The sequence below is a fragment of the Anabrus simplex genome, chromosome 4 (assembly GCF_040414725.1).
Source record: "Anabrus simplex isolate iqAnaSimp1 chromosome 4, ASM4041472v1, whole genome shotgun sequence".
Classification (NCBI taxonomy): domain Eukaryota; kingdom Metazoa; phylum Arthropoda; class Insecta; order Orthoptera; family Tettigoniidae; genus Anabrus; species Anabrus simplex.
This window is the reverse complement of record NC_090268.1, coordinates 76,044,188-76,061,958: the sequence shown is the minus strand read 5'-3', so window position 1 is coordinate 76,061,958 and position 17,771 is coordinate 76,044,188. Positions and strand designations below refer to the sequence as shown.

General features: G+C 38.4%; 1 protein-coding gene across 1 annotated transcript in view; it reads right to left on the bottom strand.

Annotated features, from left to right (window-relative positions):
• Nucleotides 1–1,575: 1,575 nt before the first annotated feature.
• The window catches only part of LOC136871645 (uncharacterized), a 79,942-nt gene continuing 63,746 nt past the window's right edge, over nt 1,576–17,771 (bottom strand). The window contains exon 7 of the mRNA XM_067145124.2: nt 1,576–2,321. Coding sequence (XP_067001225.2) covers nt 1,576–2,321 — 746 coding nt within the window. The remainder of the gene's footprint in view (nt 2,322–17,771) is intronic.

The window sequence follows — 17,771 nt, the reverse complement described above, 5'->3', positions numbered from 1 at the left end:
AGTGCAGCTTGTAACGCAGTTGTTAACAAACCAGCCAATGACAGGCAAATACAATACAGAACCTTCCTACACATATCCAAACTGCAACAAAAGAGAATTAGTGGGAAGGAGAAGCAACAAGTCCCTTCCACTCTCTGTCAGAGATGTATATGGTAGGGCTGTACAATGGCGGTCTGAGCTATTCCGTCAGATTATACCTCTTCACTTCTACTACTCAGCTGGTTTGGTCAGAGAACGAGCCTGTTTTTTAGAACGAACATACAAACAGAGAGGGACTCATAAATGAATGAGACCCATAGCTGCTCAGTCCAAGTGGGTGATATTTGAACATAGCTGCGAGTGTCAACCTAAACTCGAAACTCAGTAACAGACCTGGTATATCAATCCACTTAGTTGTTCAGACACTCAGTGGGTGATCTCCATGTGACAACAATGTACTAACGAATGAGGCACCTTAACTTCCAAGTTTACGAGCAGTTCAATTCTGCCCAGACTCGTTCCGCTCATTGTGATCACTACAAGCACTAGCCATGCATCTTGGCAAGCGTACTAGTTACCACCTGGTAAGCTCAAATTCGCACACTGGGGCGAAACACTAGCACCAAGAAAGAGTTAGTTGAAAAATTTACAATTTCCAATAATGGACTAATTATATTGGAATTATGAATTTACTCATTCAGGACATATATTTCAAGTTCTGTATGGGAATCTAAATCTATATCATCTGATGGCCTAGCAGGCATCATTTTTTGTTAAAGAGACCAAGTCTCTGACAGTGCATCGGCACTGCCTAGGGCTCCAAGTAGCCTGTGCAGTGACCTGCACTACATGCTCAATAGACGGGGGGGGGGGGGGATAGTGTGGTCCACCAAAGTGGATGCGGTGTAACACAGTTTTGCCCGGGGGTGCCCCGTGGTTGGTGGTGGTGATCTCTGCGTCAGAGGATAAAATAATCTCAACTAGAAGTCAATACATATATACAAACATACAACAAATCAAAATTAACAAAACAACAATACTCCCCTTACAATGGCCAAAGAGCCACTGGTTTGGCTGACAGCCTACCTAACCAAATGGGTAGGAATAGAAATAACATGGTTTGGTTTGGTTCCTTCACTACATGCATTAGCCATGTGTCTTGGTAGGTGTGGTAGTTACCACTGATAAGCCCAAATTGGCACCACAATGGGGTGAAATGCTGGCCACCAAGAATGTGTCAGCTGGGAAATTTATCATTTCCAATAACAGACAAATTATATTGGAATCACTGTGATCAGACAGCATGGACAGTTCAACACAAATTTGTTCAGTGAAGTTGAGCATCTTTCTGAGTTTAGTTCTTTCACACACTCACTGACCTGAGAGCTCAAGGAAGAACCTTAGAATGAGACTAGACTTCGAAACACAGCGAGACCCATCTCTTTAAAAATGAGTTTGAATGAGTCTACATATTGCTTTGCACAGCTCTAGTATATGGTATACACAATCGAAAGTTGACAGCATAAATTCAATTATCACAGCCTTTACCCATACACAGTACCACATAACTTTGTAAAAGGTGGAAACATTAGCAGTTTATTCAGAATGTACATAGTCATCCACACTTGTGATATTACCTGGAGATATATCACTATTACAGAATTCATTACTAAATTGCTCATAATCATCTCTGCAAATACTATGTGGAATACTCTCTCCAGAGCTTTCTGAATTCTCAGGTGATGGCACTTTTTTAACAATACAACAGTCATTTTCCCTAGAAGAAGGCACCTGCTCCTCTTTGTCTGAGGAATGGTCCTTATTAACATACAAATCTACATTTTCTAGATCTTCTTCACTACCCGTGGTTTCGTCAGAAGAATTGGAAGATGTACACAATTCCATCTCGAGTTTAGACACATAACCTTCAAAACTTACAGAATCCATTTCATACTGAGATGACTCACTGAGCCAACTACTTTTTTCATCATCATCATCATCATCATCTACTTCACCATCGTCTATGTTGCTCTCTAAGCTTGGATCTATACTACCTTCATCAGATTCTCCATCACAGGCTTGAAAGCAATCAACAGTTTCCAATGTAAAAAGACAAGCTCCTAACTGTAAGCGAGCTGCTTCAATCATAAAGCTGTTAACAAGGACAGAAGGAAGGTTTAAATGTTCCAACACTAAGCAGTCTAAAACAGCAGGAGTTAGCTCTTGCACCAGCATCCAGTGATTTGAAATTTTCTTCTCGTGGTCAGTGTTTCCTTTGTTGTCTGTATCTTCCTGATACTTGACCCTATTTTTAACTTCTTGCACAACCTGAAGAAATGTATCTGCAACAGTAATTTGCAAATATTAATACAAGGAATTCTGAGCACATAGTATTTTGTCATGAAACAAATAATACTTACCAATGACAATAATTATATGTGGAAACAGTGCAACTCACCCCAATAATATTTAAAATCTAAGGCCAGGAACTATATTAAATAAATGATTCAGCTCTCCTGCCAATGTGTTATGAAATGAGCCACACAAACTTAAATGGATTTAATAAATCGATTCATAATTACAGATCAGCAATATGAAAATGAAGAAAAAGTATTTTAAAAGTAACTGATATTTAGAATAATAATCTTAAACTGCAATTAGCTCCTGATTAAAATAATAACTTGAGGTACTTCAAAGAAATTCTAATTACAGATCACCAATGAAATTATTTAAAATATCTCTTATTACTCCCAACTTGGTTAGAACATATCATCCGGAATCCCAAAATTATCAGAGATTGATTTGATCAGATTTTTTTTCCTATCTGTTTTACATCGCACTGACAGAGATAGGTCTTATGGCGACGATGGGATAGGAAAGGCCTAGGAGTGGGAAGGAAGCGGTGTGGCCTTAATTAAGGTACAGCCTGGTGTGAAAATGGGAAACCACGGAAAACCATCTTCAGGGCTGCCGACAGTGGGGTTCGAACCCACTATCTCCCGGATGCAAGCTCACAGCTGCGCGCTCCTAATCACACAGCCAACTCGCCCGATGATCAGAATTTAAGATCAGGCAAATAATAATCGCAGCCTTAAAAATTCAATCAATCAGACTGTAATAAATAAGGAATGAACTAGAAAAAAAAATGGGTGACTACTTAGTATTCCACCATGAAATGATAAACTTGAAGAATTAATCTTATAGTCAACAGCTAACCATACTTCCAATCAGTACCATCTGAAGTCTATCAGTCTTATAAAACAAGAGAGAGGGGCAAAAACAAATCAATCATCATCAAATAAATGTCATAACCCAGCAACAAAACAGAACAATAGGCAAGACAAAAACAGCGTACAGAGAACTAAGCTTAAGGCCACTAATAATTTTGAGGTTTCGTTCACATTAGAAAAAGAATATGACGATATGTTGTTATAATTTTTTTGGCCTAACCTCACATTTAAAAGATCTTCAATAGACCTTGAAGAAACTTTAACCAAGAAACAGAATAATATTACATCTTCTAAATTTTACTAGGTATGATCTTGACAGGCAAAAGGTTTTAAAGTTTCAGTAGTTATTAAGGATTCCAAACTGCATTAAGTTATGAACTGCAGGCATGGGCGCCCGCAGGATCTTTTCCAGGGGGGGGGCACATTAACAATTTTCTTGAACATAAAACCAATATAACGTCAGCAACATTAAATTGTTTATAGAAATTTCCAGTTATAACAGATGCTAGATGACTGTCAGTAAGTTCAGTTTATAAAATAATCTGGTATGATATTAAACAATTGAACATCAACATTTTTGCCCCCCCTTGCCCCCCCTTGCGGGCGCCCATGACTGCAGGTATCATTTACCTGCCAATAAAATCGACACAGGAATCAACCAAACATGAAATTTTGATTTAATTACTGCCAATAAGAATTTTTAAACCATAAGCTTTAACGTTCTGGAATTAATACATACATAAGCAAAATGCACAATGAAATTACACTACTACATGGGCGTAAGATAAAACAATTTGCCCTGAATAAAATAAATTTGTAAAATGAAATTTCGGCAGCTAGCGCCAATGAGAAGTGTTTCTCAACCCTGAAACCAATTCTGATCCTTATCCCGAATCATAATTCTCTTCTTTTGACATCCTTTTTTTGGAAGGAACACCAATTTCCATCAGACGCCGACTCCATGATAGTTAACACTACAAAGATCATTCGTCACTTGTCTGTAACAAATACATGCCACACTGTCGCAGTAATGGGTAGTGGCCGCCAGGAGTGCCACCAACTGGATGAGGCTTTAGTACATAGTTATACCAACAGGCAGCGTTGCGATGCACATCAACTACATTTCTTCGTAACTTTAAGCAATTATGTGACACAAATTTCAAAATATTTCCTAAAGATTTTAAGTTCCTTAGTAACGTTACATATTTACAACCAAAAAACTATTTTTAGATATAGAAAATTCCAATATAATAAAGCACACTTGTCAGTAATGTGAATTCATGCTAATTAACAAAATAAAATATGATCATAAACTCACAATCATAGAGTAAAATGGCACAGCATCAAGATATAACATTATTAAAATGGTGAGTGTATAAAACTTTTAGTCTCTTGCAGTTATGTATCTACTAAAGTTCTATCCCTCATAAAAAGGTAGCTAGTCTGCAGAGAAATGACAGCTAAAATAAGTGCATGTATGTTATTTATTTATTACTGACTACATGTAATATACCAGACAATTACTCAAAATATCCATCATTTGTTACACACACTTCTTTAAGCGATCATGTCTATTGTATATTGCCTGCCCCCCCCCCCCCTCTCTCTCTCTACTTCTAGCAGGACTTTGCCAGATCTGCTTTCAGAGACTCAATACTTTGGTTTAAAAGCAGTCTTCTCTAGTCTTCCACAAGCAGGGTACAATGAGAACTTCAACAAGCAGCGATGAACTTCAACCAACATTGTGTCGACATGGCCATATGGATAGGCACTAAGTTCTGCTGGAATACCCACAGCTTACCTGTGAACAAGGTGGTGTGGTGTTAACAGCTTCACATCCCTTTCCAGAATGTTGCATTGGTAGTTCAGCATGTGTTTTCACTCCTCTTTTGGCAGAAATGCAGTCTTGCAATGCCCTCATATGATACTCCCCACCTGACTATCACTGATGCTGGGAGCAGCTTCCTGAGAGCTGCGAGCATACAATCAATCATTCTAGTTGTTCACATTTTCTTCCACAGCTGGGCTGAGTAGCTTGGACAGTAGAATCCTGGCCTTCTGAGCCCAACTTGCTAAGTTTGAACTTGGCTCAGTCCAAGTGGTATTGGAAGGTGCTAAAATATGTCGGCCTTGTGTCTGTACATTTACTGACAAAAGAACTCCTGCAGACCAAAATTCTAGTACCTTGGCATCTCCAAAAATAGTAAAAGTAGTTAGTGGGATGTACAAACCAATAACATTAATCATCATCAATGTCCCATTCCAGTCGCCCGGGTGTGATTAATAAAATTAATATTACTATTATTTCTTCCACAGTAAACATTTTTCTCACCCATAAAGATAATTTGGTGCCTACACATTTCTAACAGATTTCCTCAATTCAAAATTGATTATGATATAGTCGTATTATGGATCTGGTGCCCCCACCCTCTCATGTGAAGCGGTGAATACCCTTATGCTTGAAGAATGTATTCATAACCGGTAATCTCATATTAGCACAGAAGTCCAATAAATGCTTTCCATTCCTATTAGCTTCCATATCTTCTCCATATTTACCCACTACCTACTCTCAGCCTTCAGTTCTACTTACAACTCATGCACTGATACTGTCCTTTAGCACTATCCTGCCCTAGCTGTGGACCCTGAATATGGCGTTACTCAATGTTTCATAAAAATTGTCGCATCTTCCTCTCTTGCACCCTCACATGGTGAACAGACTGAGACAATTCTTGTCCTATTTCCTCAAACTACTATATCTACCAACATCATTTGCTTGTTTATGTGCCTAACAGAAACTATGTTTAATGCAATAGTATTCCTGATGAATAGTACCCCATTCTATGCCCTTCTCTTTTTTAACACTTGTTAAGAATACTTTATGATTTCCTTTCTCTCCCTGGTTATTTCCACTCACCAGAATATCATTGATGACTCCTAACACATCCAGACACATCCTCTTTGCTGACTGAGCCAGTTCTAATTTACTTCTTCCGTATGCAACTGATAGCTCCCCACTGAATTCCATTTCATTTCCCAAGTTGTTTCCAGAGAGCCCCTTACCTGTCAAATAGAAGTGGAACTCCGCTACACCCATAGGTCCAAGGCTTGCTAAAAATATTCTGAGCTTGGTAAATCTGTGAAGCAGGACATTACCTTACTTGCACAGTCAAAGTCCCTGTGAGAATTTCTCCTCTAATGGGTTAGGGACCATCAGTGGATAGTGTAGTCCTAGCCACCTGAGCATAAGAAAGGCCATGACTCAAAATATGTCCGAGATGCCTACTCCTATTCCATAGCAGCTGGTATCCTTCTCTCAGGACCACTTACTAGGCCACTCAGACATTACCTATGGTTCATTAACTAGGACATGTCTACAGTAACCCACACCACAAACAATGAAGTAAATTGAGGTACTATTTGCTTTACGTTGCACCATGACAGATACGTCTTATGACAACGATGGGATAGGGGAAAGGTGTAGGAGCGGAAGTAAGCAGCCATGGCCTTACTCCAAGTCATCAGCCCCTCATAATGGTACTTATCGCTAGGAAAGTAGAACCATGGTATTTGCCATATTGCGGTACTAATCAAAAGTAGCGTAGACTCGTGGTATTCCACATATTATGGTACTACTCACAGGTAATGAAATTTGCACATGTAATACAGACTGATGGTGTTTCACACATTGCGGCGTCATTTACAGGCAACGCAAACTTATGGTGTTCATCACATAAGTGTACTAAACACAGGGACTCGCACTATCCCATGGTGTTTCTCATATAGTGGGTACTAATCATAGGCAAGCCAGAACCATGGTGTCGCTCATCCCATGGTGACGCTCATATAGTGCTACTAATCACAGGTACTGTAAAAGCCGGCAACGCTCTCTGCTGCTGCTGCTAATTACAAACCTATTTTGTACCTAACAGAGTGTAACTATGTGCAAGTAAAAGCAATCCATGGTGTTCCCCGAATGGTGGTACTAATTACAAGTAGTCTCATTCGATTATCCCTTGGTTGCCCCTTTTAATCACCTCTTACAACAGGCAGGGGTTACCGCGGGTGTATTCTTCGTCTGCCGCCCCCACCCACAGGGGGTTGGTGTGAAAATGGGAAATCACAGAAGAACATCTGCAGGGCTGCTGACAGTGGGGTTCAAACCTATTATCTCACAAACGGAAGTTGACGGCTATGTGACCCAAACCACACAGTCACTCACTCGGTTCAAGAAATTCATTGCAGCTACCCAAAACATTAGGATTATTCCCCAATCATTTTGAAATGATGGGATTTACACCAGGAGTCCCAGTAACTGCAATATCCTTGGGTGTTTGCATCATATATCCATTTCCATGCTTAAATCTGTGTTTGTACAGCATCACCTCCAGCAATGTCGTCATTCTGCATCATGTCACTACTAATCACTTGAAATACAACCGTGTAAACCACTATTATCACCACAATCTTTGTCTTCATTGTCATAATCCAAATCCAGCAAAGAAACAACATTAGGCTGCTATTAGCCGTAGGTGACTAGTGGCGCAACTAGTTGCGACACTAGTTGCCCAGAGGATTTAAGTACCGGGCAATCAGTGGCGCAACTTGTGAATAATTGCTCAGTTCATACCGGGGAATAGTTAGTTGAGAGAATGGCGTCCTACGAAGAACTTCTTCTTCTTGCTCTTCTATTGAAAAGAAAAGACCGAAGGGTTAGGAAAATGCGGAAACATCCTATATTTGTATGACGATCTACGAGTAAATGAGGATGACAGTAAATTTTTCAATTACCTGCGCATGTCAAAGTCGTCATTTTACAAATTGCTCGACTTCATAAAAGAAGAAAAAATGGGAAACGACACAGGACTAAACAAGTTTTTCCCAGCTGAGCTGTAATTCACTAATATAGCCATATAATGGATCAATGGTACTTGTATATAGAATTTTCATGGGTATTACATATTTCCATATAAGAGTACTAAGTAGTAAACGTTTAATAATACTCGCATACCAGGCGAGTTGGCTGTGCGGTTAGGAGCGCGCAGCTGTGAGCTTGCATCCGGGAGATAGTGGGTTCGAATCCCACTGTCGGCACCCCTGAAGATGGTTTTCCGTGGTTTCCCATTTTCACACCAGGCAAATGCTGGGGCTGTACCTTAATTAAGGTCACGGCCGCTTCCTTCCAACTCCTAGCCCTTTTCTATCCCGTCGTTGCCATAAGACCTATCTGTGTCGGTGCGACGTAAAGCCACTGGCAAAAAAAAATTATAATACTCACCTAGAGTATTCTTCTCGCCTATGGGTTTTGCTTCGAATTTTGGAATAAAGTTCTTTAAAGTGCTGTTCCAAGAATTCAGTGTTTCTATTTTGTCAGTGTAAGCTTCAGTTCTGGAATCCCAAGTGACCGGTTTTCATTCTACCTCAAAAATGGTTTTCAGTATTTATTTGACTTTCAAATAATTTTGCCATCTTCTTCACTTGCTGCTGTTGTTTATTTGATGTCTCCATGTTCAATAGATAAACTAACACAATAATTAAAATATTCACTCTACCACAGTACGAGACCAAACAAGGTAATGAAGAAAGATAATGGTTAGGTGGATCATTGACTCTGTTGCGTTCCATCTTCCACATTACGTCAAGCTGGTATGAGAACACGAACAAGAGTGACGTATCCGTATACGCGGGGAGGTACATCGGGCGACTAGTTGCGCCATTAGCCACCCGCGGGTAATAGGCTACATTTACTGCAATGCCCCATCACGCATTTGAGCAACTAAAAGTCGCCAGAGCAGTTGCCGGCTCAGACGACGGCCGGCAACTAGTTGCTCAGTTGCGCCATTAGTCGACCACGGCTAATAGCGGCCTAAGAGTCACTTTGTAACGACACTGAAACATCCTTCTCACTAGCTGCCATGTTTATGATGTAATGAATGTCTATATTTATTTGTTTTTATATATTATCCCTTGGACTCTACATGGGTGCATTCTCAAATAACATGCTCTGTTAACTATTGGGAATACACTGCAAGTACATCAAAGACCGTCTCTTGTCTGTCACGCACACTACGAACCTTTGAATATTCAGACAGAACTGTTCCGTATGCCAGCTTTTGGTCCAAAATGCCAGCATACAGAACTGTTCCATAATTACATGTGATCAATTTCATCTTTGATTCCGTATTGACTCAAATATAGCTAAAAATTCTGGTCAAGAATTTACATATATTTGTCTACTTATTCAATACAATAAAATATACACCACTTAACTTGAAACACAATGTCTAAAGGACATGTTTCAACCTGGGTTAAGGTCATCTTCAGCTTATGATACAGGAGATAAGATATACACATAAAAAATTAAAAAAATGGTACACACACATAAATAAAACCCAAACCCCATGGTGCAACAGTCCCAAAGGGCCATATACTACCAAGCGACCACTACTCAGCCTGAAGGTCTGCAAATTACGAGGTGTCGTGTGGTCAGCACGACAAATCCTCTCGGCCTTTATTCTTAGCTTTCTAGATCGGGGCTGCCATCTCACCGTCAAATGGCTCCTCAACCGTAATCACGTAGGCTGAGTAGACCTCGAACCAGCCTTCAGATTCAGGTAAAAATCCCTGATTAAAAGAAATAAGTTTCATAATGATAGATCCGTATTGAACTGTGATTACAATAGAGTAAAATAATATATTATTATTGGTCCACCTTTTCAATACAAAATGAAAATTATATAGGGACTAGTTTCGACCTAGTAATAGGTCATCATCAGCCTGAAGTAAGTCAAAGATCGAAGAAAACATAAACAATGTAAACACAAGTACAGTCTCTTTAAAGGTACATACCAAGTGGGAAGTTGAGTAGAGATATATTAAAAATAATAACTCATCCAAATTGACGAAGCACTGAGCGGAATTTATGTAAAGTTCGGTGCGTCGTATATTATGAAAGACCACTGTGCACTAAATGATGCAATAAAGAAGAATAGTAGGTTGAATGCTGGCTTCTTCTTAGCTGTTGTATAATCGAAGAAGATTACGTCTTCCAACATCCATGTATTTTGACGTCTATCAATACCTTATAAAACACGACGTAATCTTCTTCGATTATACAACAGCTAAGAAGAAGCCAGCATTCAACCTACTATTCTTCTTTATTGCATCATTTAGTGCACAGTGGTCTTTTATAATATACGACGCACCGAACTTTACATAAATTCCGCTCAGTGCTTCGTCAATTTGGATGAGTTATTATTTTTAATATATCTCTACTCAACTTCTCACTTGGTATGTACCTTTAAAGAGACTGTACTTGTGTTTACATTGTTTATGTTTTCTTCGATCTTTGACTTACTTCAGGCTGATGATGACCTATTACTAGGTCGAAACTAGTCCCTATGTAATTTTCATTTTGTATTGAAAAGGTGGACCAATAATAATATATTATTTTACTCTATTGTAAAAATCCCTGACCTGGGCAGAAATCGAACCCAGGGCCTCGTCTACCCCTACACCGCGGGGCCGGCTCACATATGAATAAAACTAATCAGAAATAATTTTCCAGTATACAATAAAAACTCTATTTTGCAAGGAAGGAGGTTTAAAAATATTGAACATAGTTTTACGAAGTTGCTGTCTTTGATATTGGTTACTATTTGACTAGAAATAACAGTCCAAAGTTGAATAAAAGGTGCTTGACTGGAGGAGTATCGTTGGTATCAGTAGACTATTTACAATAGAAATAATCTGATGTAATCAATCGTCAATGTCGGAACAAAGTGTGAAATTTAAATTCCATTTTTTTTCAATGAGGTTGAAATATGTTGAGCAGGTATTCTCTCCTCGAGTCCTGTTGGGTAAGTTGTTCAGGTCGGGTTGATGTTGACCTTAATGCTTAATTGTCCTTTAGACATATTTATACAAGCCAGTTAATTTAAGTGGTGTATATTTTACTGTATTAAATAAGTGGATAAATATACATAAATTCTTGGTAAGAACTTAACTGTTCTATAAGTTGGCATCAATGGGTTAATATGATTATTAAAATTGTTCCGAGGTCTCTGTGGAACAGCAGAGGTGAAAGAAGGTGCGGGTTGGAATGGGTCTAAACTACAAGGCCAAAAGATTAATCTAAAATTTCAATAAAGGTTATATTTCTGATATTTAACAATGGTGACATAGAATTTTGAGCATACAACAAATAACAAGTTAAATCAGGTACACGACCAAGAAGTCCAAGATTTAGAGAAAATATTAACCAGTTTCCACTAGGGGAAATAACAAAATCGGGTACACGAGTAGCTTTACAAGGAAAGCCCGAGTTTCGGGTTCTTACAAGTCCTGGGTTCCAAGCCTTCAATCTGACAATCTTTGAATTTTAGCTCAACAATACCAAGTTACAGAATTACCGTTCAAAGGGCAGAAAACCCCTTCATTACCGGGAGCGTTAGCTCCAAAGCCACATATGGGCCTCCTAGAGGCACATCTATCACATCAAAAAGAGCTAACCCGCTCTCAATTTCTCACGCCTGTTAAAGGCAACACCAAACTTTCCTCTAAACTGCCTCTCAAGGCACAATTATAAGGACACAGGGGTATCTAGTACCCAACCTACGAGGCCTGAATAGAAAATAAAAGGTTAATTAAATGGCCCAAACACAAAGATGAATGGAGGCGCGTTCTTGCACTCCTACACTAAAGCTTGTTAAAACCTATGTGGCGCTAGGCCGATAATACAGGGGCTAATCCCAATCTATGGAGGTGACTAGTCTGCAAAATAAATTTAACACATTAAGAAGGAAGAGAAAAACGGTTACGAAAACGAAGTCAACTCAAATTCCAAAAATGAAGGGGAGCTCGAGAGGGTAAAGCACACTCTATCCCCGAATTACAGTTCAAGTTAAATAGAGTATTTACAAAGATTGAAAAGGCTTACATATTTAAAGATATAGGTTACATATTAAAGGTTTCGAACCTTCCCCGCGAGTTAAACTGCTGAGCTAGCAAGAAATAAAGATGTTAAGAGGCCATTACCTTGTTGAAGAGCTGCTGCTTGAAGAACGAGGTGCTTCCCACCCCCTGCTACATATTCACACACTGAGCAAGATGTTATTCGAGTGGCCCGGAGACAAGAAAATCAGCAGTTTTTATACCATCGTGGAAAGTTCGAGACCTTTCGTGAATGATAACAACCCGCCCTTAAACTTTTATTGGCTACAGTACACAGTTACATACAATATTGAAGAAGAAAGCCCCGATTGGCCGAAAATTAATTACAGAAATTCCTGATTGGCTACTTTCAAAACAGGCGGAAAGAAAGGATTAATATTGCCAACCCACAAATGACAGAACAAAATTTAGTAAAGACAAAACTTATGAATACAAAATTTCTCCAAGAAAGTTCGTTCTTTACACCAGAGTGCGTTAGCATAGTTTTTGGTAGAGACATCTGTTAGAGAATGTCCACACTTCTTGATCAATGAAAAACAAAAGCAAATCAAAAACACACAGTGACATCTTCTGATAACCCGTAGAGTTAGTTCAGTTGTTAAAGTTCAAGGTTTCTCCAGTAGAGAAGTACTTTAAGGCGGAAAATTCAAATGTGCGGCGTAGAGGTGTACCAACTGGTACAAAAATTATTGTGTAATCAACACCTTCTACATGCAGTACATTAGAATATCAAATTGAATATGCATCCTTTACATTACGTATCCCAAACCACGCTCAATTTTAAAGAGGGATATTTCAGACAGTTTCAAAACTTCAACTATAATAATTTTTAATGTTATATTTTATTTTCGTTCTGTAACCTTTTTAGGAAAAACTTGTCTTCCTTGCCACAGTACGATACCTGAAATTTTGCTCTGAGATTTCATTTTTGGTGTAAGCATTCAAGACAATTTCATATTTAAACAAAATTTGATGCATGAACATTTTGAATATTGTACCAGGAAGGCATAGGCCCTGGCACATATGTGTTATAAAATCTTTATTCATGAAAGAACGGCTGAGTTGCGATGTCCGAACAGCTGTACGAGAGAATGTTCTCGTCTCTACTGCTCTCTGTGAGGAAGACAGCATGAGAGGGGGCAAGGTCGAGTGACGTCAGCACCACATGTATCTCACCTCGCCGTAGAAACGTCTCGAAATAATTATTATACTTCTCAACGACTTGACCGATAAATATGAGACTAACACCAACTTATAGCTCACATTTAAATGTACGACGTTGCAAATTTGAGATTAATCCGCCTAGTGGTTTAAAAGATATGACGAATTGAAGTTTGGAATGTATAACCAACCCTCTGTTGCCTGACTCAGAGAACTTTCTTCCAGCCGGATATAAATAGGTCGACGACCCGAGGGTAAAGTCAGTGTGTCTTGAACTCTACGACTCGATCATGACTAGACGTCATTATGCTCCGTCGCGAGAGATATGAACGTTGTACTCCAGAACTTTGAATTTGTACGAGGTCGTAGTAAGTGAAGTTTCAACCGCGTCGTGACGTGCGAGATGTTGTAAAGTTTTCTCAAACTGAGCTTTCATCGTATAAGATTTACGAGTGTCTTAACTAAGTGATTTTACGATAGAGACTGTGAACTGAAGTATGATTGAGAATACCAGTGTTTAATTTACCATTCGACAGTATTGTGGACTTAGTTAATCTTTCATATTTTTGAACTTTGTCATGATCATTGATAGTGACAGCATACTAGGAAATTGTGCGTGACAACTGAACTTACAATTTATGACCACATCATTAATTTTGAGACGCATTTCTCGTATACAATTACGATTGTGAAGTGTTTGAAATACCATTCCACTCAAATTTTCAATAATTAATAGGACTAAATTTGACTATTTTTCACGTATTTTCTCGAACTTTCGATTATTACCATAAGAAACGAGCTGAATGTTAAGGACATTTTATGTCATGCAAACTAATTCATAAAAACCTCTTAAACTGTGAACATTAGTATTCAAGAGACTGTTAGAGGAGTGATATTAATTCATGGACCATGATAGTTATTCTACGATTGAATTAAAAATTTTTTTTTTGCAAGTTGCTTTACGTCGCGCCGACACAGATGGGTCTTAAGGCGACGATGGGACAGGGATGGCCTAGGAGTGGGAAGAAAACGGTCGTGGCCTTAATTAAGGTACAGCCCCGGTATTTGCCTGGTGTGAAAATGGGAAACCACGGAAAACCATCTTCAGGGCTGCCGACAGTGGGGTTCGAACCCACTATCTCCCAAATACTGGATACTGGCCGCACTTAAGCAACTGCAGCTATCGAGCTTGGTACGATTGAATTTAAGACATAATCAGTGATTATTATGAACTGTGATAGTGTTCAATTCATGTTCTATAAACTGTGAGTGAAAGACTGTGCTTTCCATTTTCAAAACGACCTCAGGTCATTAACTTGACTTATGGTTCAAACTGTAGCATAGACTGTGATATTCTGAGTCACATATTTAATATCGTAGAACAAAAGTGTGAGTACAAACTGCGTATTAAGACTTATGTCAGTGTAAAATACAACTCATTAATGATAATTAAGAGTCCTACAGCTCGTTGTATTGTGCCAACTGAACTTTCTGTGTTTCAACATTTCTCTTTAAAAGAACATAAGAAATCTTGGCAAAGTGTCGTGATATTACACTACGTAGAACGTCAAATCCAGCGTGGTTTCTTCGTGGGATACTCGTGGTATCTAGCGAGGGATTGATCGTGGTTTCTACAAGGGATGATGTGGTGTCTTCATGGAATGGAACGTGTTACGCTGCTGGTGCCGAGTTCGAGTTTGGGCTGCACGCTGCAGAAATTTCTAGTCACCAAGCCGCAGGACAGTACTTCATCAATCCTTATGAGCAGATTACAGGTGATATAAGTGTATTTCATATATTTTTGAGTGAGTAATTACACTTAGACACTAACTGACTTTTTAATAAAGCACTCAATCATTCACAGTGCTACATTCGTCAAAGGAAAAGTGCTTTGTGTGGATTCTAATCCTAATGTTTATAATAATTGTAGGAGCTTATTTAAGAAGACCTCAGGTCTTATTTTGAACTGTAGGTTTCTCTTCAAAGTTTGTGTAAACTGAAGTCATTTCACTTAGATCAACTATAGGCAAAGACAAAGACACCTCCGCACAGGCCATGAAGGCCCTTGGAGGAGTGGAAGGTAAAGGCTTCCACCATTGTTAACCGCGGCACGTGATGGGGTAGAGTGGTTAGCTCTACGCCTGGCAGATGAACTATAGGGCTTGCCATAAAACGAGTGCACTATTTTACCGTCTTATGTAATTGGTTTAGATGAACTGTAGGAGTTTTCAGCAAGTCATTGAAAATATTTATTTGAACTATCAGATTGTTAAAGGAAGTGTGAGTTAATGTTATGTTTAATAATTTTAGAAAAACTTTATGTTTGCATCACAAGTGATGGACATAATTTCTATGCAATCTAGAAATTTGTTAAATCAACAAGTGGTTAAATGAAGTTCTATGTACAAAGTGCTATTTTGAATTTGAGTCTACATAAGAGATCCTAGATGAACTGTAGGGTGTTTGAGATCTCAGAATATAACACCGCATATATTTCATCTTTGCATTCTGAAAAGATAGATTGAAAATTAAATTTTGATAAATCAACAGCAGGGTGATTTACTTGAGAATATCAATAAATATTGTCAAAAATTTTAGTTACCATCTATTATTCGCCCTGCGAAATTATCCTTCTCTGTACCCGCTCCAATAGTAACCGCACACAACCTGAGATCCTTCCCATGCTCTGGCCCCATAATCATTTCCCGGTAAATATATTTAAGTGCAGTTTTCTCGACATGCAGCATTATATGTTTTTGCCTAACTACCAAAACTAGACCTACTATCATACACTCTATCAGCATCATCACTTTGTAAAGGAAGCTGATGAACACTTTTATTTATTTATTTATTTATTTATTTATTTATTTATTTATTTATTGATGTCTTTATTTGTGGCGAAGTTAGGGCTCTTGGCCCTCTCTTACACTTAACCACATTATGCAGCTTAATACTGAATCCAAACTTAATATTCAAACTTAACACAATGTATATAATATAATAGTAATATAACTTAATATAGTCTAAAACTAAAAGATTACATCCTAAGTCTAAAATTAGAAAAATAAATTCAATATTAACTACTCTAGGTGGAATTCATAAAATATAACAGTAATTTATGTAAACTTTTAGGAACTATTTACTCCAGACATTCACTCACACATTCACACATAACTACATGATATAGCCTATGTATTCAAGAGGAAATCTTTAGACTGTCTTTTGAAGGCAATTAATGAGGAACAATTTCTAATTTCAGGGGGTAAAGCATTCCATATTCTAGCGCCCGACACAAGGAAAGAATTACTGAAGGCAGATGTATGATGTGGAGGTATTGCAATTGTTGACCCAGATTGCGTGTCACGATCATGAAAGGAGGATAGAAAACGGAAATTACTGGAGAAATATTCAGGTATATTTTCAGTCAAGAGTCGATAGATAAGGGTTGATACATGGTGATTTCTCTGCTGCTCTACTTTTAACCAAGAAAGTTGTGCATAAAAAGGGGATACATGCGAGGCAAAATTAAATGAAAAAAGAAATCTAATGCAGGAGTTTAAAGCTCTCTGCAATTTCCTATTTTGTTCACTGGTAGCATCCAGCAACACAACATCACAATAGTTAAAAATTGGAAGTATCAATGTTTGAACGAGTTTTATTTTTAAGTTGAGAGGTAATACGGTCTGGTGAATCTTAAGGGGATGAAGTGATGAGTGAACTTTCACCTCATACTACACATTTGAGTTCATGGGTAGTAGAGCACCCAATACTGAACAAAAAACCAACATACAATGGCCTTATGTCCAAATTTTTTTTGATAAAAAATACTGAGCACCTTTTCAAAATAAGGAAATGTACATTATTAAAAATGGTGAGTGAGCTGCAAGGGGGGGGGGGGGGAAAGAGAGTGTGAGTGAATGAGTGCATGTGTATGTGTGCGCGCATGCACTTTTTTGCAAATGTTCATCTTGTGCCAACTTCTTGAAGGTTCAGACAATATTTTTCTGACAAAAAGCAAATTTCAGTTTTGGACTGATTTTTGCCAAAACTTTGTCCCAATGTCTCTAAATGCCTTGTAAGACAAATTAATGAGTTGCCTGGTATGAGAGGCAGTGAAACCAGTCATAAAAGTTAAGTAATACGGCTGAGGATGTTGCCAATCTGACCACAAGTGACTCCATGGGCTGCATGTAACCCTGATACCTTGTTCTGACATAACATTGCCACACAATTTGGGGAAAATGTCTGGGGTGAGCTCCAACTAAAAGAAGAAATGGATTACGTATGACATTTCTTAAAATACACAAAAGCATAAGAAAGGTAGAGGGAAGTCTGCATTAACATTAGTTCTGTTAGCACTGTCACAGATGTAGAACAATGAACTCATGTGGGGACAAAAGGGTTTCTGTGAGGAAGGTACAGTATACAGTTGTATCTAACAAGCCTAAATTA